This window comes from Artemia franciscana, chromosome 15, assembly GCF_032884065.1.
Source record: "Artemia franciscana chromosome 15, ASM3288406v1, whole genome shotgun sequence".
Taxonomy (NCBI): Eukaryota; Metazoa; Arthropoda; class Branchiopoda; order Anostraca; family Artemiidae; genus Artemia; species Artemia franciscana.
Window position 1 is genome coordinate 9,382,311 of NC_088877.1, and position 21,554 is coordinate 9,403,864.

A 21,554-nucleotide genomic window follows, 5' to 3' on the forward strand; every position below is an offset into this window, starting at 1 on the left:
CTGAGGTGGACATATCATAAATTTAGGATCATAATTAGTTCATAAAAAGCATAATCAAAAGTTCTTACTTTTGGGGTCAAAAGTTTATATTTTTCGCAAAAAAAAAATCTAGCGGAAGGCCTGGAAATGTAAAATGGGAGGTTAGGATTTTGACACACTAGTTTTAAGTGAAGTAAATTGTTTTAATTTTTTTTCATTACAAGATAAACTGATGATTGCTAGAAATAGGCATTCCAAACATCTGTATCCATGATCTGTTTAAACTTTTTGAGGAAAACAAACAAATCCCGTACACATTTTCAAAACAAATCCAAGATAAAAAAAAATCCCCCTTCTTAGGCTCCTGATTTTTCAACTTAGCAAACCTTGATAAGTTTGCAATATTAAATCCTTTAGAAACTGTTTTCAGTTCAGGAATTTACTTTATGCTATAGTTCACTGGTATTGACTTTTTCCAGTCCTGTTAAAAGTCTACCAGAAGGTCTCTCTACCACAAGGATTTACATTTTAAGGGTACTTGGTTTTCATATCACTGTTTCCTCATGGTTATTTAAGATGAGAACAGGGCTTTAATTTTGTTTTGCGTACAAAGGCACCTGATAATGTGTAACTTTTTTTGTATTTTTGAATGTATTTTAATTTCGCACCCTTGAATATACTAAGATAAGGATTAGGCTAAATTACCTATTCATCTCTTTGTGTTAGATGTGTTCTGGCAAATTTACTTTAGCATAGACAGTCATATCAAGTCACATCCACAGCAATCAATTTGAAAAATATATTCATAATTATATATTTTGTAATAAAAACTACTGAGCTATCAGAATGTGTGTGTATTTTTCTGAATAGGATCAAGAAAGGTTTATAGAAATTAATTTCAATTTTGCCATAATGTTTGATAGATTTATCTATCAGTCCGTAAAAAAATTCTACTTTGGATGGAAGATTAAACTTGGTCTAGGATGGATGATAGACTGTCTATTAACACGTGAAATGACAGGGGCGAAACCACACGGGGGCGAAACCGTCCGTTGGACCTCTCGTCCAAAGTCTTTTAACTAATACATTCAGAAAATCGCTGCTAGATGCCATTCATGAGGCGCACATTAGGTGGAAGTTTTGAATATTTGATGCCAAAGACAACTGAGATAAGAGGTAAAGAAGTTTTTATATACTCTCTGGAAATTTTGACACCTAAAGTCCTCGTCAAATATTTTCCAAGCTATTTTAGCTACAGGTTCGTAAGTTAGAAGGATCATAAGAGGTATGTTCCCGGTATTTTCCTCGTAATTTTCATCAAGATATGTCTGGCGGTTTCCAAAAAAAAGGTAAATTTTCAAAATGGCGTCAATAAGGGGTGACTCCGGACAGTTTTTTGGGGGCGACTCCGGACACATTTCGAGGTGTCCGGTTTCACCCCTTGCTGATGGATGTATCTCAGAGTCTGGAATTGGAAGTAGCTAGGGCTAGGAAATTACCAAATATTTCAATTTTATTATAGACTAGGAATAGGAACTTATTAAATTCAACTTTCAAAAAACAAAAACAATATTATGCCCCAACAGAGAGCAGAGCTCGTAAGGCTGGGACAGTATAAATGCATAGAAAAAACACAACATCTCGTCATAAAAAAAACATACAACATACGAGTTAACAGAGGAGGTCACCCCAGCGCGAGAATCCCACAATAAACTATATATTAAAATCTATTATTCATCAATCCAGACACCCAGGCAAAGAACTATTTTTGAAGTATGTTTTCTCAACAAGTCTTAAATGAGAATTCATCTTTCCGATCAGCCGCGGAAGAATTTTCTTTGAAGAAGTCTACCCTTGTGGATGCCGTGAAACGCTACAAGAGTAGAATGCAAGATCTTGAGAAGGGTAGCCCAAGTGCAAACAATGATAATGATAGTTTTCGGGAGAGTTCCAAGTTCGTTTTTACTCCCAAACAAGAGAGAGATCTTGCTATATACCTCGAAAACTGCTCAATATTGAAACACGGACTAAATCCAAATGCAACGAGAAAGTTAGCCTAACAATGGAAAACAACTCTGAAGCTCAAATTCCCACCAAGTTGGGAGCTGAATGAAGGAGCAGGATTTGACTGGTTTAAAGTATTTATGAAGCGTAATGCCACTTTGTCCATTAGAAAACCAGAAAATACAAGCCAGGCTTGTGCTGCCGGCTTCAATGCCACTGTAATTGGTGCCTTCTTTCGTAATCTTCAGGGACTGTATAGCAAGTTACAATTTCGTCCTGGTAGGATTTGGAATTGCGACGAAACAGGAGTACCCACAGTTTTTCAGGCTCCAAAGGTGATTGCTAAAAAGGGGGCAAAACAGGTGGCACAGACCGTGTCGGCAGAAAGAGGGGAAAATACCACAATGCTGTGCTTTGTGTCTGCAACTGGTCAGACTATTCCATCAGTGTTTATTTTTCCAAGAGTCAAGGCTCCTGAGAGAATGTATCAAGATGGACCACCAGGATGCATTGGCTTAGCCCATCGCAGTGGATGGATGACCTCGGAAAATTTCGTTTGTTCATTGTAGTACTTCCAGAATGAAGTTAAACCTAGCAAAGAGAATCCTGTTTTGCTCTTGTTCGACAATCATGAAAGACATATTTCAATTGAAGTAGTTTCCTTGTGCAAAGATAATGGCATTCATCTTCTGACCTTTCCTCTCCATTGCTCTCATCGCATTCAGCCCCTTGATGTTTCAGTTTATGCACCATTCAAACGTGCCATCAGGGAGACATTGGAAGTGTCAGTGAACTTCAGACTGACGAAGAATTTTCTCCTGGAAATTTGTGCTTGTGAGGTTTATGGCGAAAAAAAACTCTGATAAACGTCAAATTTTTGAACATCAAAAACATCAAATTTCAAACATCAAAGATTGCAACACTATGTTTGTGAGATTGAAGAAGTGAGTGGCAGATTAGCTAAAATAAACTACCTCCGCAAATCAAGTGAAAAGTTCATCTTCCCAGAATGGCCCGATTGTGCTGAAACTGATTTTGATGATATAATTATGAAGTTGCCTACTCCTTTTGCTGCAAGAGGGACAGGGCGATCAGGCAGTCAAAGGCCTTGTATTTGGGTGTGACTTGTCTCGCTATGCCATAAAATAATAATGTGAAATACCCTTAGAGTTCTTTTGATATTCCAGTTAATTCTGCTACTTTTATATTATCTGAATGGACTGTTTGAATCGTTAACTAATAGATGTCCGAAAATGCCCCTTATGTGTCCGAAGTCGCCCCACGGTAGGGGCGACTTCGGACACTTTAAGATGTCATATGTTTTTGGGTCTCACTGAGAAACGACTTGATGGAAGTCATTGAAAAAAAAATCCTAAGAAAGATGAATATTTAAGCTTTCTCTTCATGTAAAAACAAAGTTTGTATCTTTAGAAGAACATCTTATAGGGGTCAAAAACTCAAAAACGTACGGTTTTGCCCCCCTCTCCCCTATACAATTTTAAAGTAATTCCGACTGTTTAATGTCAGCTTTTTGCCTCGATGAGACTATATGTCTTGGCTTTATTCCAATTAGCCATGGCTCTCAAGTTTTTCATCACAGTCCACCAAGTTGATTTTGGTTATAGATCAACACCAATGCTATCCTTTGATAGCAATCATTTTTATTTGGATTGTTTTTTGTTTTTTTTTCAGCAAGTTAAAGACGAATTTGCTGGTGGTATTGACAAAGGGTGGAACAATAGTTCCAGTCAGTTTGAAGTTGATGGAGAACATTTTGATTATGGCAGTGAAAAAGTAAGCATTTCTTTTCTTTTATCACTTTTTAGCTTTTTTTCAAAGCACATGATTGATCATTGTTGTATATTTTGAAACAGTTTTTCTCTGTTTGGCTAACTGTTAGTTTTCTTTCTATTTTTAGATCAGTAATAAGAATAGTTAAGGACGACTTTAACTGTTTATCTTCTTTGTAATTTGTTATCTTCTTTGCAAAAAGAATTTTATTCTACTTACCAAAAAAGAAAAAAAATGACATTTTCTTTGTACAAAATAGTTATTTAGTGAAAAGGTACTTAGTCGTAGCTGCAAATAATCATGGTTCCTGTAGTAGCCGATTCCAGTGGGTTTCCCCAGTGGAGAAAGCCCATATAATATGAACAATTCAGTTGATCACTTGACTCTTAAGTCCTCTGGACATAATGAATTTTTGAACCATATTTAGGTCTCCAATACCCTTCAAATGGTTCACAGAACTGATAGACTATGTGAATTTCCCTTACAACATTTTGTGTATGCCTCAGTTCTAACCTAGGATGATAGACTATTGTGAAAAAGTGAAAATAATCATTATTATACAACTCTAAAAGTTTTGTAAGCTTTGGCTCTCAAAGAGACTATCGCTCTTGGCTTTGCTCTAATTAGGCTGAATTTGGCTTTGATCTTGATCGCTTTGACAAAGTTTTTAACTGCCAACCATTACCTTTGACCAAATAACTACCTGGACTAGGTGCAACCCATTAGGGAACAAACCGCCGCCCATCAACCAAAAATTAATAAATGTTTGTTTAAAGAAAACCGTCTGATTTGAATCGGCCTGAACAGCGAAATATTATTTTGAGAAAAAATTGAATTTTTTTTGGAAAACAGCCTGAACCTTCTAAAAATGGTATTGGGTTAAAACAATTACCTATAGAAGAATTTCTCGTAGTTTTTCTGCCGCATTGGGAAAGATCAAGTATTATGGTCTTGCCTCAAAAAAGTTAAATTTTTATGGTTGAACACGTATCTTAAAATCCCTGCGTGCTGTTTAGGAAGGGGGGCAAGGGGGCAGTTGTTGCCCCGATAATTTGGAGATAAAATTATTATATAACTCATGCCGCTTTACTATCTGGATATGGACCCCTCTTGTCCCCCAATAAAAAGGCTGGATATTCGCCACTGCTAGAATGGGATTCCCTTCAGATTGACATGTTTGTCATAGGTACTGCAACACTGCCTTAGTAAAAGGCAAAGTGAGCTCTACGCAGTTTTTTTCCAATCCATTGGATTTGTAACTAACTGTAGATACTTTGGAAGATCTGTACTCAATTAGAAATTGAAATTAAAAGTAACTAACAACTTTTAGTGACTGTAGCTGCTATTGCTTACTACTTTGACTCTTTTGTGATTGTGACTTCTTTCAACTGCGACTTGTTGTGATTTTTACTACCTGTGACTGCACCTGCTACTACTTTTTATTGCAACAGTCACTAATTGTAACGTTTACTACTTGCAGCTGCAACTGCTTATGACTTCCACTATCTACATCTCTACCCTAAGCACGACTTTGACTAATTCTAACTGTGGCTGCCAGTACTTGCAGCTGCAATTGTTACTTATTCGACTGAGACGGCAATTACTGATGACTGTGATTGAGACTGATTGTGACCGAGACTGTGACAACTTGCCACTGTTAGTGATGTTATATGCGACTGAAGCTATTGTTATTGCTTCTTCCATCACTGCGCTCAATTATAGTGAACTAAGTCAAAAAAGTTTAGGTGGATCCTGGCTGTCAAAATGTTGCAGATACAATTACTCAAGAATAGAACAGAGCTTCAGGGAAAGGTCAGTGGGATGGATATACAGTTAAATTAAAAGATTGTATTACGCATCTAAATTGTCGAGAAGGTTTCTGTGCAATATTCTGGGAACAGGTAAGGGTATTACGTTAGGACGTTTGAAGGATGATGTTGGGGTGGGTAAACTAAATCAAACTGCACTTTTTGGATTGGGGTGAAGGTAATTATTATCTGAGGAAGTGCAGTAATTTGATTTTTTTTTTTTTTGTTCAGGGGATGGTTAAGGAAGATATTGAACTAAATCAAAGAGATTGTATGCACCCAGATTGTTAAAAGGGCATATATACAATATCTCAGAAATGGTTGAGGGTAGTAAGTTTTTATGGGCATTTTGAAGAGGATGATGAATTAAAAAAAAAAAAACTTTGGGCATCCAAGTTATCAAAAAGACCTATCAGATCTCAGAAATGGCTAAGTGTATATTCTGAAGGATAATTTCTAGTTGTTGATTTTAAGACAAATAAAACTTCTAGCTCTAGGCTATTCATCGAACAGTCCGTGCTAATGAACGGTAAGTAAGGAGAAAATCAGGACGATGGGTTGGTCAACCTTGGGTTGATCCTATCAACCCAGTGGTCCTAGAATTTCGCGAGAGGGCTCATTGAAACGGGAATTAAAAGTTCTAGTGGCCTTTTTAAGTGACCAAAAAAATTGGAAGGTAACTAGGCCCCCTCCCACGCTCTTTTTCCCAAAGTCACCGGACCAAATTTTGAGATAGCCAATTTGCTCAGCATAGTAGAAATATCTAATAAACGTGTCCTTTACGACGACTAATTCCCCACAATCCTCGGGGTAAGGGTTACAAGTTTTGAACTTTGCCCATTGTTTTCACATTGTTTTTGTTATTGTGAAGTATACGGACGTTTTCAGTTTCTTTTCTGGTGAGGGTGGGGGGATTGGGTTACGTGGGAGGATCTTTCCATGGAAGAATTTTTCGTGAGGAAGTAAGGGGGCCCTGGATATCCCAGCATTATTTAAAAACCATCAGAAATTAAGTTAAAAACAACAAGGTTTTTCAACTGAAAGTAGGGAGTAACATTAAAACTTAAAACGAAGGGTTTCATCCCCTCATCAATACCTCTCTGTTTACGCTGAAGTATTTTTGGTAATTTCAAAAGAGCTATTAATTCTAATTAAACGGCCTTTGTGATTCAGGGGTCACCAAACAGTTCTTGGTAGCGACTGTAAGTAAGGAGCGACCCGGCTCAATAGTAACCGAAACTCTAAAGAACGACATCTTGATGCTAATAGATACATCAAAAGAATCGGATTTTTATTCTGATTTGAAATATATTATTTTTCATTAAGCTTAGCCTTATCTATGAAAAGTTACGAGTCTCAGAAAATTTGCCTTATTTTCGAAAAAAGGGGTTAACACACCTTAAAAGTCATAGAATCTTAATGAAAATTGCACCATCAGATTCAGCGTATCAGAGAAGTCTACTGTAGAGGTTTTAAGCTCCTATTTGCCCAAGTGTGGAATTTTGTATTTTTTGCCAGAAGAAAAATCGCGGATGCGCGTTTATGTTTTTTTGTGTTTTTTTCCCAGGGGGGGATCGTATCGACTCAGTTGTCCTAGACAATTCGCAATAGGGCTTGCGATAGGGCTCATTTTAAAGTAAATCAAAAGTTCTAGTGCCCTTTTTCTTACCAAAAAATTGGTGGGCAACTACGACCCCTTTCTCGCTCATTTTTTCCCAAAAGCAGAGGATCAAAATTTCTGGATAACAATTTTGTTCAGCAGAGTCGAAATATCTAATAACCCTGTCTCTGAGGACGACTTAATCCCCCACAGCTCCCGGGGGAAGGGCTGCAAGTTATGAACTCGTCCATTGTTTAAATATAGTGTTTGTTATTGGTAAGTATACAGACGTTTTCAGGGAGGAGTTTTTCTGTGGGGGATGGAGTTACGTGGGAGGATCTTCCAATGGAAAAAATTTTTATGAGGAAAGATAATCTCTATGAAGGGGGTGCTGGATATGCCAGCATTATTTAAAACACGATCAGAAATTAAATTAAAGAAAAACAAGTTTTTTCAGTTGATAGTAAGGAGTAACATTAAAAGTTAAAACGAACAGAAATTATTTTGTATATGAGGAAGTTTTCCCCCTCGTCAATACCTCGCTCTTCCAGCTAGAGTTTGAATTTTGTAAAATAATTGTCGATATAAGCCAGTGTTTTCCAAACTGGGAGGTTTGCCTCCCTAAGGAGGCACGGACTAGTCTATTGAGAGGCGTGAATATAAAAATACAAAGGTAAAGGATACGGTATTAGACTTTACAGTCCCTACCGGCGGTGCTGATCTCCGTTCCTTGGCCCTTCAGCCAGGAAGTGCAATGGGGGGCTGGGGGCCAACCATCCTGTGCTTTTCGCACACTCTTCCTGTTTACCTTCCCCAGATTTCTCCAGGTAACCATTTACAGCTGGGTCGACTCTGGTTAAGTTTACAGAGTCTCGCCACTGACCCCCGTCCCAAACTGAACAATTACGTACACTGGGATTCGAACCCGCGTCCTCTCAGACAAAGGATCATGAATCAAGCGCACCAATCCACTCGGCCAGGATGGCTTATTAGACGTGAATATTAGACAAGGTTGAAAATAAATATCAAATGAAATTAAAACTACGAAGTCCCCCAAAACATCCCAACCCTTTTGAGACTGACGGGGGTTTACTGGCCCAGGATGAACAACAGCTAAGCCACCATCTACAGATAAAATTGACGAGATTTTATAGATGCCGCTAGATAGTCTTTTCAGGGGATAATCAATTAGACGATCATTAGAGACGATCATGTTGATCAATTAGTTTCTCAAATACGCAGTTCAAATTCAGTATTCACCTTCCAAATTGAAGAAGGAACTGATGCAGCTAAAACTGCGTATTTGATTGGATATTTTCAATATGTCAATTCCTTGTAAAGTCACATCCATTGAAATTTTAATATAATTGACATTTTTTAAATGAGAGAGCCATACTGTGGAATAATACCTACAGTGCTAAATCAATATCAGGACACTAAACTCACCTTCTAGCACTAATTAAAATGAAAAAACTCGATGTTCTCTTGACCCACTGCATGCTCCACAAAGCAGCTCTTATATAAGCTTAAATAAAGAAAAAAACACATTTTTTTTAACTGAAAGCAAGGATCAACAGAAAAACATAACGAACAGAAATTATTACGCACATGAGGGGGGTAGTCCCTTTCTTAATCCCTGTTTTTTTCCCAAAATGTGATTTCTTGTTCAAGTTATTTATGAATGACTCCTTAATCACAAAGATCGTTTAATTAGAAGAATAAGCTCTTCCAAAAGGTGTACAAAAAACCTTCAATGTAAAGAGTGAGGTATTGAGGGGAGAGCGACCCCCTCATATAAGCAACAATTTCTGTTCGTTTTAAGTTTTAATGTTGTTCCTTACTTTCAGTTGAAAAAAACTTGTTTTTCTTATTTTATTTCTGGGAAATCCGACTCCACTCCATGGAAAATTCTCTTTCCCCACGAAAAATATCTTCATGGAAAAATTCCCCACGTAAACTTACCCTTCTCTTCACAGTAAAAATCCCCCCTGAAAAATGTCTGTATACTTCCCAATATCCGACACTATATGTAAATAATGGGCAAAGTTCATCGCTTGCAGCCCTTCCCCAGGGGACTGTGGGGCCCTGTCATCCTCAAAGACATATTTGCTAGATTTTTCGATTATGCTGAAAAAATGGCTAGCTCAAAACTTCATTGGGCGACTTAGGGGAAAAATGAGAGGGGGAGGGGGGATAGCTGACTTCCAATATTTTTGGTCACTTGAAAAGGGTATTAGAACTTTTGATATCCGGTCAAATGAAGACTCTCTCGATCTTTGGCGATCACTGTTTCTATACAATCACCCCTCGTGAAAACAAACAATTAAAAACTACAACAAACAAACATGCATCCGTCCGTTTCAGTAGTTTTATTGTTTTAAAAAGTAGATTTGTGACAAAGAGTCAAACTTTAGCGTAAAGAGTGGGGGTTGAGGGGGAGACAGCCACTTTCATGTGCAGAATAATTTCTCGTCAATACCTTGCTCTTTACGCCAAAGTTGGAATTTTGTAAAAATAATGGCCGATATAAGCAATAATTTGTTTCTGTATTTTCCGGCTAATCTTAGCATTTAATTTTACCCTAAGCAGCTTCATAGCTATGATTCTTATGTGATAATTAACCAAAGATATTGTATGTCTTCGGCTTGAGGTTGTTATCAAATAAAAAAAAAAGTTTTTTTCCAACTGAAAGTAAGGAATGCCGTTAAAAATTAAAGCGAACATAAGTTACTACTTATATCTCTTAAAGATCTTTTTTTCATTCATTTCAGTCATTTGGGAATCACTCATTTTGGACTCTCATTATTATAAAAAATAGTTCGACCTCTTTGGCCGTTGTGTTACTAAGCCTTACAGAATTAGTTCTGCAAATATTGCTGATTTAAGCTACATGGGAGAATCTTTCCATGGATAAATTTCTAGTGGAGAGAGAAAGGGACTGTCCCCTTCTCAACGCCCGCTCTTTACGCTACAGTTTTGTTCTTTTCAAAAGAAGAGTTGAGACAATGAGTCAAACTATAGCGTAAAGACCGCTCTTTACGCTATAGTTTGACTCATTGTCTCAACTCTTCTTTTGAAAAGAACAAAACTGTAGCGTAAAGAGCGGGTGTTGAGGAGGGGACAGCCCCTTTCATATTCAGAATAATATCTGTTCGTTTTAAGTTTTAATATTTCTCCTTATTATCAGTTAAAAAAAACTTTTTTTTTATTTAATACTCTACTGAACGTAAATATTTTGCGTAGCCTATGCTTGATCCTTTTGAGCGTTTTTCACCCGATGAAAGGGGATAAAGAGCACCAAAGGATGGGTATTTATGTACAGTCGATGGGATGCCCCTCTCCCCCTTCTGTGTATAAATGAATAATGGCATCTGACGAAATTTTAATAAGTTTTTGATGAAACTGCTTCTGAGGTGAAACAAGACTTTTTATGGATGTATTTGCCCCTTTCTTCTATGTGCTATAACCTCGTAGTTTTGGGTATGTGGTTTTTATTTTCTTTGTTTTTAACAATGGCAATTAAATTGACATCAATAATAATAGATTTGCCATTACTAGAAGATGTGTATTTAATTATTTTATATTCGAATCTATCACAACTCTAAAGATCTGTCCATATTTCTGTGTGTAATTTTTCTTCTTTTTTTAAGGTCATTGAGAATCAGATTTTGGAAAGAACTGAGAGAAAACCAGGTTAGTCTTTCCGTGTTTAACTAAGAAGTAAGGGGAAGCAATAAAAACTGTTCACTTTTCCCTTTTTTATGGCGCTTGGTATTAACCAAGTGACATATAGCAATCGCAAATTCTGTCGGTCTGTCTGCCCTGGTTTTGCCAGTTAAGGCACTTCCAGATAAGCTAGAAATAATCGTTTCCCTGATTCGACCATCTTGGGGGGGGGGGTGGTTAATTCGGAAAAATTAGAAAAAATGAGGTATTTTTAACTTACGAATGGGTGATTGGATCTTAATGAAGTTTGGTATTTAGAAGGATATAGTGTCGCAGAGCTTACATTTTAAATCCCGAACGGATCCGGTGACATTGGGGGGAGTTGGAGGGGAAACCTAGCATCTTGGAAAACGCTTAGATTGGAGGGATTGGAATGAAACTCGTTGGTAAAAATAATAAAAAAAAAAATCATAAAAAAAAGTCCTAGATACGTGGCTGACATAACCGGACCGGATCCGCTCTCTTTGGGGGATCTGGGGGGAGGGGGTGGGTTGTGGTAACTCAGAAAATTTTGAAAAATAAGGTATTTGTAACTTACGAACGGGTGATCAGATCTTAATGAAATTTGATATTTAGAAGGATCTTGTGCTTCAGAGCTCTTATTTCCAAGTCCTGAACAGATCCGGTGACATTGGGGGAAGTTGGAGGGGGAAACCGGAAATCTTGGAAAACGTGAAAATTGAGGTATCTTTATCTTACGAATGGGTGATTGGATCTTATTAAAACTTGATATATAGAAAGATTTTATGTCTATGATGCTTCATTTCCAATTCGAATCCGATCCGGGGACATAGGGGGTTGGAGGGGAAACAGAAATCTTTAAAAACGCTTAGAGTGGAGAGATAAGGATGAGATAAGAGATACTTGATGGGAAGAATAAGCACAAGTTTTAGGTACGTGGTTGACATAATTGTAACGGATCCACTCTCTTTGGGGGAGTTGGGGGGATATTAATTCGGGAAAAATAGAAAAAATGAGGTATTTTTAACTTTAGAACGGGTGACTGGATCCTAATGAAATTTGATATTGAGAAGGAACTCGTATCTCAGAGCTCTTATTTTAAATTCCGACCAGATCTGGCGACATTTGGGGAAGTTGGCGGTGGAAACCCAAATCTTAGAAAACGCTTAGATCGGGATGAAACTTGGTGGGTAGAATAAGCAAATGTCTTAGATACGTGATGACGTAACCGGAATGGATCTGCTCTCTTTGGGGGAGTTAGAGGGGATCCACTGCTTTGGCGAGTTAGGTGCTTCTGGACATGCTAGGACGATGAAAATTGGTAGGCGTGTCAAGGACATGCACAGATTGACTTGATTAAGTTGTTTCCCCCGATTTGACCATCCGGGGGGCTGAAGGGAGAGGAAAAATTAGAAAAAATGAGGTATTTTTTACTTACGAATGGGTGATCGGATCTTAATGAATTTTAATATTTAGAAAGACCTCGTCTCTCAGAGCTCTTATTTTAAATAATTGTAATAAATAAAGTTTTCTTTTGTCATATTTGAAGCACGAAGTAATGATCATTTTTTGTTCTTCATAATTTTTATTGATAGATGTGTTACTTTTGTGAGGGTTTTAATGTTGATTTTTTTTTTTTTTTTTTTGTAGAAGTTGACGAAGCATTCCCAGATTTTAGTGAAGATACTTTTGGAAGGAAATATCCCATTTTATCACCCAAACATGAATATGTTCCTGTGGTGGTTTCTCCAGGCATGTCTGACAAGCTTACTTGTACTTTCAAGCCTTCTCAGCTTGAATCGAATATTCGTGAGAATGAAAGTGAGTTTTCTGACAATTTTTTTTATTATTATCTAGTCCAGAACTGGGTTGCCAAAGGGACACTTTTAGTGCTTTTTCGACACTTTTTCACTCTGGGTGACACCGTGCCACTATTGAGTGAAAAAAGGCCACTTTTTGAAAAAAAGGACACTTTTTGGCATTTTTTCAAAATCAGTACCATATGTATTTATTTTCAGTTTTCTCTTAACTGCAACTGCTTTTAATTTGTGCTTTTCAGGTTCGTTTCCGTCTTAGGGATGTTTTGTATCGTATCCACACTACTTTTCTTTTCAAAAGCGCGAAAATTCAAACGTGGTGAAACATGTGACTTGGTCAAGAGAGTTTAGAAAAAGTTTGTTTGATAAAAAAAACTGAAGCAAGCATATTACTGCTGGTAAGTAAAAGCTTAGGGTGTTTTATGACTTGTAGTCTACAGGAGTATGTAGAAGTGCGGCCTGGATAGTAGTTATTGGCAAACTATCTGATCCTGATCTGATTTGCTGCTGCTTAATCATTTTTTGGACGAGGGTGAACCTCAGTTGATTTTCTGAATTAAGACATTAAGCTTTTGGTAAATATGCAGTTTAGGTTCACATGCATTTGAGAGGGTGGACCCTGTCCCATATGGGTACAGTCTAACCCACTAGAAAAATTCTCTGGTAACTTTCAAGAACATGTAATACTGTCATAGACTGAACATCACATCCAGTGTGCCAAGTGCTAACTAAGAAAATGTTCTTTTTGCCCAAAGTGATGAAAGGATGTAAGAACAGCATTGAAAATTGTTTTGCTTTACATGCTGTAACCTGGTGGACTGTTTAAAGCAGAAACAGAAGGCTATTATTGAAACCAACCAAGCTTCCAAGCCAAATCATAAGCAAATTGGCAAAATTGTACCTACCCAATCACATGCAGTGTGGTCACCCCTGGTTACCTTTTTTGTGAAACAGTCAAAGGAACCCTCTGCAGACAAGGCTTCGAAAGATAAGGCATCCAAGATTCTAGCCTACATGAAAGAACCTACAACGAAGGTATATCTGTAGTTTCTGGCTTTTGTGCTTGGTAAGGTAAATACATTGAACGTACAGTTCCAGTCTGGAGACACAATGATCCATACTTTGATAATCAGCTTCAGATCGACACTGAAGCGATCATGAGATGCTTCGTGAAACTAGAAATCCTGAACAAAAGTAATGCTTTTGAGTTGCCTCTTGATCCCCGAAACTACAAAGATGTGAAAGATGTGTTGTGTGGTTCCAACACAGAAGCTTATCTGAATGAAGAAAGAGCTTCAGGGAAAGCTGTTGAACAGTTTAGGCTGACGTGCTTGGGATTCTACGTCAAACTGGTGAAGCAGATGAGAAAGCGGGTTAATCATAAAGATAAGACGTTACAAGCTCTCGAGTACTTAAGCCCGAGAGTTGCCATGAATGGAACTGCTGAAACGATTAGTCCTTTGACCATCAGATTTAGCAAACTCCTGGAGAAAAGTCAGAGCGAGATAGAGTCTGCTAGAGACACTCTAGAAAACCAGTGGCTGAGCCTGCCAGATTCCAAAGAAGAAATGATCCTGAAGTCTGGTGGTGAAGAGCTAGTGTCCTCACCATCTTATTTATGGAAGCTCTTGTTAGATGTGAAGAATCCTGACGGCACTCTCAAATTCTTTGAACTATCAAACTTTATGTTGAACTTATGCGCGTTACCTCACTCAAGTGCTGTGGCCGAAAGACAATTTTCTCAACTAACAAATATTAAAACTTACTTGCGGAATCGGTTGGAAATAAAAACTGTGGATTCCCTCATGCATGTAAAGCAGATGGTTACTCGTAGCGCTGTGTCGGTGGATTGGTGGCAGATTCCGCCAATATTACTTAACAACTTTTCGAGGTGGTACTGCAAGGCTTACGACAAGGATGAGAAAATAGAGAATGAATCTGAACCTGACCTATTTGACTGACCAATCAGAAAACCAAATAACGGAAATCAGATTGATGTAGCCGAGGTTTTTTCTCCAAAATGGTTAACCACTAGAAATTGATTTATTTTTTTTTCAAAAATGAAAGATGAAGCTTTGAACAGATTTCTTGTACAGGAATTCTGCATTAAAGTTTAATTCTGCATTAAAGCATAAGCACGTCAGAACAAATACAATGATAAAATAAATGTTAAGGGATAAACATAGTTACAAAGTTAAATCCATTATTAAAATGTGAAACAAAATAGGGAATGAAAGAGTTTGTGTACCTCATGGTCAACAATTGGGGACACAAGTCAAGTTAGGTATTTGGAGCTCTACAAGCACTAAGTCTTGTATTAGGAAGGATTGGGGGGTTTTCTTTTAAGGGGGGAAGAAAACGTCGATGATAGTTCGAACTAAGGCACTTGTGCCCAAAGTTCATGGTAAGGAAGCGACGTTGTGATTCCAATGTAGTGAGTTCAAGTCTAGCCAAACCTTCATCATAAGTAGTATAGGACGTCCCCAGTGTAATTTTTACAGCTCTTTTTTGAATGCTTTCAATTTTGGAACATTGGGATGTGGCTAACCCAGGGTGCCAGACAGGACAAGCATATTCAAGATAAGGTCTTATATAAGGACAATAAATTATTTTAAGGTTCTGGATTGATTTGGAGAATCGTTTGAGAAGGGAGAAATATTTAAGGAGAAAACCACCTGTTTTAAATAAATGAAAAGAGTGAGATTTCCATTTAAGGTCATTGTCCAAGTGCACACTAAGCAGCTTAACCATGTTTAAATTTGGAATGCAAAGGTAATTATTGATTGGGGGTACAGTTTTTAAAAAGGAGAATAGCATTAAACTGCTTTTCGGTATGCTTAGATTGAGTTTAACATTGTCAAGGTCGTTCTTTAAGTTGTTAATGAGTGAGTCAAGTTGAACGCCCAAAGTGTTTGGGGTTTGAAAAAGGTTAAGTAATGTCAATTCATCCGCAAATTTAAAAGTGTTGTCAAAATTTGGTAAAACATTGTTAAAAACAATTAAAAATACTAAAGAACCCAATTTAGTCCCATGGGTGCTCCACAGGAGATCGAGGTGAAACTTGATGAATCTCCGCTAGGGAGGACTACACATTGCTCACGATCAGACAAAAAACTAGCTACCATACGTAAAACAAAATCTCTGACACCTAAAGCCCTTGCATTATCAGTAGCTGTCTGATGATCCAAGTTGTCAAAGGCTTTGCTAATATCAGCAAAAACAGCCTCAACGTAGGAACTACTTAACTCAAGATGTTTGAAAACAGTGTGAAGTATATAACATAAACAATGAGTGGTGCTATGATTCGGCCTTAAGCCAAACTGATTTGGGTTAATTTTATCTTGAATATCGTCAAAGAGGAAATTGTAAATAAAACTTTCAAAAATTGTAGAGAAAATAGAGGTTTTTGATATTGGTCTTAAGTCGGAGGGAACTTTTGGGGTCTTGTTTTTCGGTATAGGTGACATAATAGCTCGCTTAAAACACACTGGAAAAATACCATCTACAAAACAAAAATTGCAGTTAGAGGTACACTTAAATAAGGGGCACATTTCACAATCAATTTGGTAGGGATATCACCTGGGTATACTGACTTATTTGTATCAAGATTTTCGAGTGTAAGCTGGGTCTGATGAACTTCAATCACAGGAATTTCACTCACTGCACTGTTGGCCAGCATATTTTGGAGTGGCGGGTGAGCTTTACAAGTTGAAGGAAAATAATCATTTATGATGTCCGCACTCACTGGGTCGCCATTACTATTCAGCAAAAGAAACTTAGAAGAGACCTTTCCCATGAGATCTTGGATACATTTGTGGAAATTCTTAGGGTTAGAATACAGTAACTTATTGAGTACGTGAGCACCGTGCTCTTTTCTTGCTTTACGGATTTCACTAATAACAATGTTTCGAAGTTTTCGAGATTCCTGGAAAAATCCTTCCTTAAAGAGTCTATCGCGTTCATTTATTAGGCACAAAGTTTTTTTTTTATCTATCCATGGTTTACAAGTGGATTTGCGACTGACTTTTTTCACTGGAACGGTGTCACAGTATAACTGGAAAAGTTCTGCTGAAAAATTAGAAGCCATTTCATCACCATTAGTAAGACATAGGATATTGGCCCAGGATTTGGAGTTAAGTTTTACTTTGAAATGGGAAATCTTCTCGTCAGTAATGGGTCTATATGAATAACTGATCAATAGTTTAGGGGGAAAGGATGATAAAGGGGTCTAAAAGATTCATAGATGGTCACTTGTCCCTAATGGAGGGGCTATTTTTGGGGCAAAGTAGTAATCTTCAATGTTGGTAAAAATCAAGTCTAGGGTTTTATCGCTGCGTGTAGGCGACTTGACAACCTGATCAAGACTAAAAGCAGCGCTAAGCCACTTTTGGTCTAGCTCATTAAAATCACCACATAATGTAATTGCAGCATAGGGGTACTTGTGGCGAATTTTGTCAGTATAAAGTTGCAGATATGCCGTCAGCTCCTTTTTAAATCCACTACGAGGAGGGTAATAAATAATAGAAAAAATCATGCAATATAAGTCTTTTGGGATGTTTTTGGGTCTGGTTCAGAGCCATAAAACTTCAGTTTTTGAGTTGTTCTCTATTTCAGAAAATGAAAGAATCCGATTCGGGAGGGTACACTTACAAAAAAAGCCACTCCTCCACCATGAGATAGAGGAATACCATCTTTATCCAATCTGGGCTTAAAATGATTAAGCCCCAGTCTGTGGGAAATGATAGACAAAATTTTGTAGAAGATCTGATATGCTACTGAAGGAAAAGAGGGAGCGAGGGCAATTAAGCCGTGTCAGCAGTGACAGACATCGTATCTGTAGTCTGCTGATGCAAATCTTTTAAGCCCTGTCTTCATTATGCTGTTTTTCGGCCGAGACGGCTGGGGCGGCTCATAGTGATGACAGGTTTTATCGCCGTTTTCGTTTTCTTGCCGTACAGAGTAGACATTTTGGCTGAAAACGTATAAAATAAACAACACAATTTGTCATTCATCTTAGTTGTACTCCAACATTTCTTAACGTTCCTGTAAAACCACAAACGCAACACAAATGACTCAAAATTTTCTGCAGCTCCTGAAATAAGACTGCGCTTTCGAATTTTTTGCCGAAAACGACGAAAACGAAAACTGTTGGGCTTTACTGAGTTTTCGGAAGAAGAATAACTATTACAACCGAAGGTTTGAGAGAATCAGAGAAATTGTACTAAATTCTTTTTCTTCTTGGTGTATAAGGCGATTTAAGGTTTTAAATGGGACTTTACTTATTTGAAGAACCGCTTTGCTTTTACTTGAAAAAGAGGAACGCAAATCTGACACTGAAGTTGCGAGAAAACCATTTAAAGCCTTTTTTTGTCAACTTTTAAAGTATATTGGCTAATTTTCTAGGAGGACACTAAAAGTGTCCCTTTTTTGCTGAATTTAACACTTTAGTCCAAAAAACTTTTGGCAACCCTGGTCCAGAACCCGTCTAACTTGCTCTGAAAACGCACTAGAAAATGGTGGAAATATCTTGTTTCATCTCTAAATGCATATCGCGAGGATACCATGTTGGGCATTTTCGTGGCAGAGTGGGCCCCAAGGACATCAAAATGAAAACATATTTTCCCCGTCTTAGATTTATTCATTCTTGAAAACTGTGATTTCTTGCGATTTTGATTTTAGTTGTTATTAAAGCATTAACATCATTTTGATCGTATAAAATCTCTTCTTAATTGCCACACTGAATCATGGAATGAAAAATTCCAAAAATAGTCCTTTTTACATTGAAAGCATAACAAAATACTTGTACCGCCCATTGACGCGCGTCGATTGAGTCAGGTTTTTATATAATAATTGAGGCTGTACAACCCTTTTCCATTGAATAGATATAAAACAGCGAGAACATGTCGATATTAAGTAAGATTAAATAAAAAAAACAAGTTTTTTTTAAATGAAAGTAAGGAGCAACATTAAAACTTAAAACGAACAGAAATTAATTCGTATATGAAAGGGGCTTTTCCTCCTCAACGCCTTGCTCTTTACGCTAAAGTTTGACTCTTTCTTTTAACTCTATTTTTAAAACAGTAAGAAACTTTAGCGCAAAGAGCGGGGCGTTGATGAGGAAAAGCCCCTTTCATATACGGAGTAATTTCTGTTCGTTTTAAGTTTTAATGTTGCTCCTTACTTTCATTTAAAAAAAACTTCTTTTTTTTATTTAATTTCTGGGTGTTTTTGAATTAATGCATGTTTTAATCTTGGCTCTCCGCACATAAATAACTAAAACAAAATTTGCATATTAATTAATTGCAATTAATCGGAAGATTTTTAGAAAAATGGAGCCAGGGAGGAGGCCTAGTTGCCCTCCAAGTTTTGGATTACTTAAAAAAGCAACTAGAACTTTTAATTTTTTACAAACGTTTTCATTGGTAAAAAATATACGTAACTTACGAATTAACTTACGTAACGACTTTCTATATTCGTATGTTTTAATTGCGTATATGAGGGGGTTCAACCCTCGTCGATACCTCACTCTTTACACTAAAGCTTAGATTTTGTCCCAATTCCTTAAAAATGACCTCTGGATCCCAAAGGCCGTAGAATAAATAGTTGAAATTACTAAAAATACTTTAGCGTAAAGAGTGAAGTATAACGAGGAGGTAAACCCCTCATACGCTTAATAATTTTTGTTTGTTTTAAGTTTTAATGCTGCTCCTTACTTTCAGTAGAAAAAAGTGTTCATATTTATTTTTCCATTGCTTTTTCAAATAATGCTAGAAAATCCTGCGCCCCCTTCATTGAAATTCTCTTCCCCCATGAGAAGTTTCTCCATGGAAAGATCCTCCCACGTACCCCCCCCCCCTCAAATCTCCCCCCTAAACCAAAAAAATCACCCTGAAAACGTCCGTACACTTCCCAGTAACCATTACTATATGTAAACACAGGTCAAAGTTTGTAACTTGCAACCCCTCCCACGGGGACTGCGGGGGAGTAAGTCGTCCCCAAAGACATCGTTATTTACTTTTCCGACTATGATGAATAAAATGGGATATCTCAGAATTTTGATCCGGTGACTTTGGGGAAAAAATGAGGGTGGGAGGGGGCCTAGGTGGCTTCCAATTTTTTGGGTCACTTGAAAAGGGCACTAGAACTTTTAATTTCCGTTAGAATGAGACCTCTCACGACATTCTAGGACCACTCAGTCTTTACGATCACCCCTGGGAAAAAAAACAACGAAACAACAAACAAATAAACACGCATCCGTGATCTGTCTTCTGGCAAAAAATGCGAAATTCCACATTTTTGTAGATAGGGGATTGAAACTTCTACAATAAAGTTCTCTGATACGCTGAATCGGATGGTGTGATTTTCGTTAAGATCGTATGACTTTTAGAGGGTGTTTCCCCCTATTTTCTAAAATGAGGCAAATATTCTCAGGCTCGTAACTTTTGATGGGTATAACTGACCTTAATGAAACTTATATATTTAAAATCAGCATTAAAATGCAATTGTTTTGATGTAACTATTGGTATCAAAATTCCATTTTTTAGAGTTACGGTTACCATTGAGCCGGGTCGTTCCTTACTACAGTTCGTTACCACGAACTGTTTGAAAATTAATGGTTTTCAAATCAGAAAAACAAAATTAATATAATTTTTCAACCGTCAACTAAATGGGTAAATACAACGAAACAGGATAGCCTAATTCGTCTTTTTAAAAATATTTTCCTGTAGGTAAGTCAATTGTTAAATAATTTTAATTGTTGAATCTCGAAGAATTTTAATAATTAACTTATATGCAATGAAGAATTTTTCTCGTTTATTTGAATTGTCAATTTGTGTTTGTGTCTTTTTTTCTTTTTGTTATCTTTAGTGGTTATTCCGCCTATTGTATCTTTTTTTGACGGGTAATGAATGAATAAGAATAATAATATTAATGCATAGTTTAGATTTTTAATTGTTCAGTGATATATACGTTTCTTAAAAGAGTTGTATTTATTTATGAATCCAAGAAAGATCTACAAATACAACATATCTCAACAAGCTTAAAGTACTAAACAGGAAGGGTGTGCGAAAGCACAGGATGGCTGGCCCCCAACCCCCCCATTGCACTTCCTGGCTGAAGGGCCAAGAAACGGAGATCAGCACCGCTGGTAAGGACTGTAAAGTCTAATGCCGCATCCTTTACCTTTTTTTTAATGTACTAGTAATCATAAAAAGCTTAAGGCATTAGTAATCTAACAAGCCATCAACCATTAGTAAACATCAGCTGTTTTCATCACATCTTCATCACTTTCAATATTCTTCAATTTGCTAGGTGATCATTGAAGCTCGGCACGTTTTTTGGAGATTCATTATCCTAACCCAAATAATTTCTAAGATAGAAAAATGATCTTAACTGGAACTGAAACAGGGATGAAGTAGAATTACCAAGATACCTCCCTTGGAGATACATTTGGCTACTATTTGAGAGATAAAATTGTCATTGCCATCACTGAGTGTTTTATATATTTTGCGTCTATCGCTGAAAGTTTTATTCTCATAACTCTTCTAGTTTCCAAGATAGCAATCCCAAAATCCTCTAGAATTTAGGGAAAAAAATTGTTTCATAATATAAGACATATGATTTATACTAGAGTGACGAACCAACATTTGACGAACTTGGAAGGGCATTTCAATTTTTTAATTTTTTTTTTCGGAAGGACATAATTTTCTTTTTATTTACTTCAACGTCGTTGAAAGCTCCAAAGGAATAATGCATATAACCTGTTTTTGGCAATCTTATTTCCTTACTTTTAGTTGAAAAAAAATTTGTAGCGTAAACTTTTGCGCTAACTTTAACTTTTGTAACTTTAGCGTAAAGAGCAGGGCGTTG

At 37.1% G+C, this 21,554-nt stretch overlaps 1 protein-coding gene across 6 annotated transcripts in view; it reads left to right on the forward strand.

The window, feature by feature from the left end:
• Positions 1-1,036: 1,036 nt before the first annotated feature.
• Positions 1,037-21,554, forward strand: part of LOC136036019 (zinc finger protein 22-like) — a 48,810-nt gene continuing 28,292 nt past the window's right edge. For 2 of the 6 annotated variants that reach the window (XM_065717945.1, XM_065717944.1), the window contains exons 1-3: positions 1,050-3,777; positions 10,833-10,875; positions 12,520-12,690. In XM_065717945.1, coding sequence (XP_065574017.1) covers positions 3,523-3,777; positions 10,833-10,875; positions 12,520-12,690 — 469 coding nt within the window. In that variant the 5' untranslated portion in view covers positions 1,050-3,522. Of the gene's footprint in view, positions 3,778-10,832; positions 10,876-12,519; positions 12,691-21,554 lie in introns of all 6 variants that reach the window. The other 4 variants (XM_065717941.1, XM_065717943.1, XM_065717942.1 and 1 more) reach the window with 4 other exon arrangements.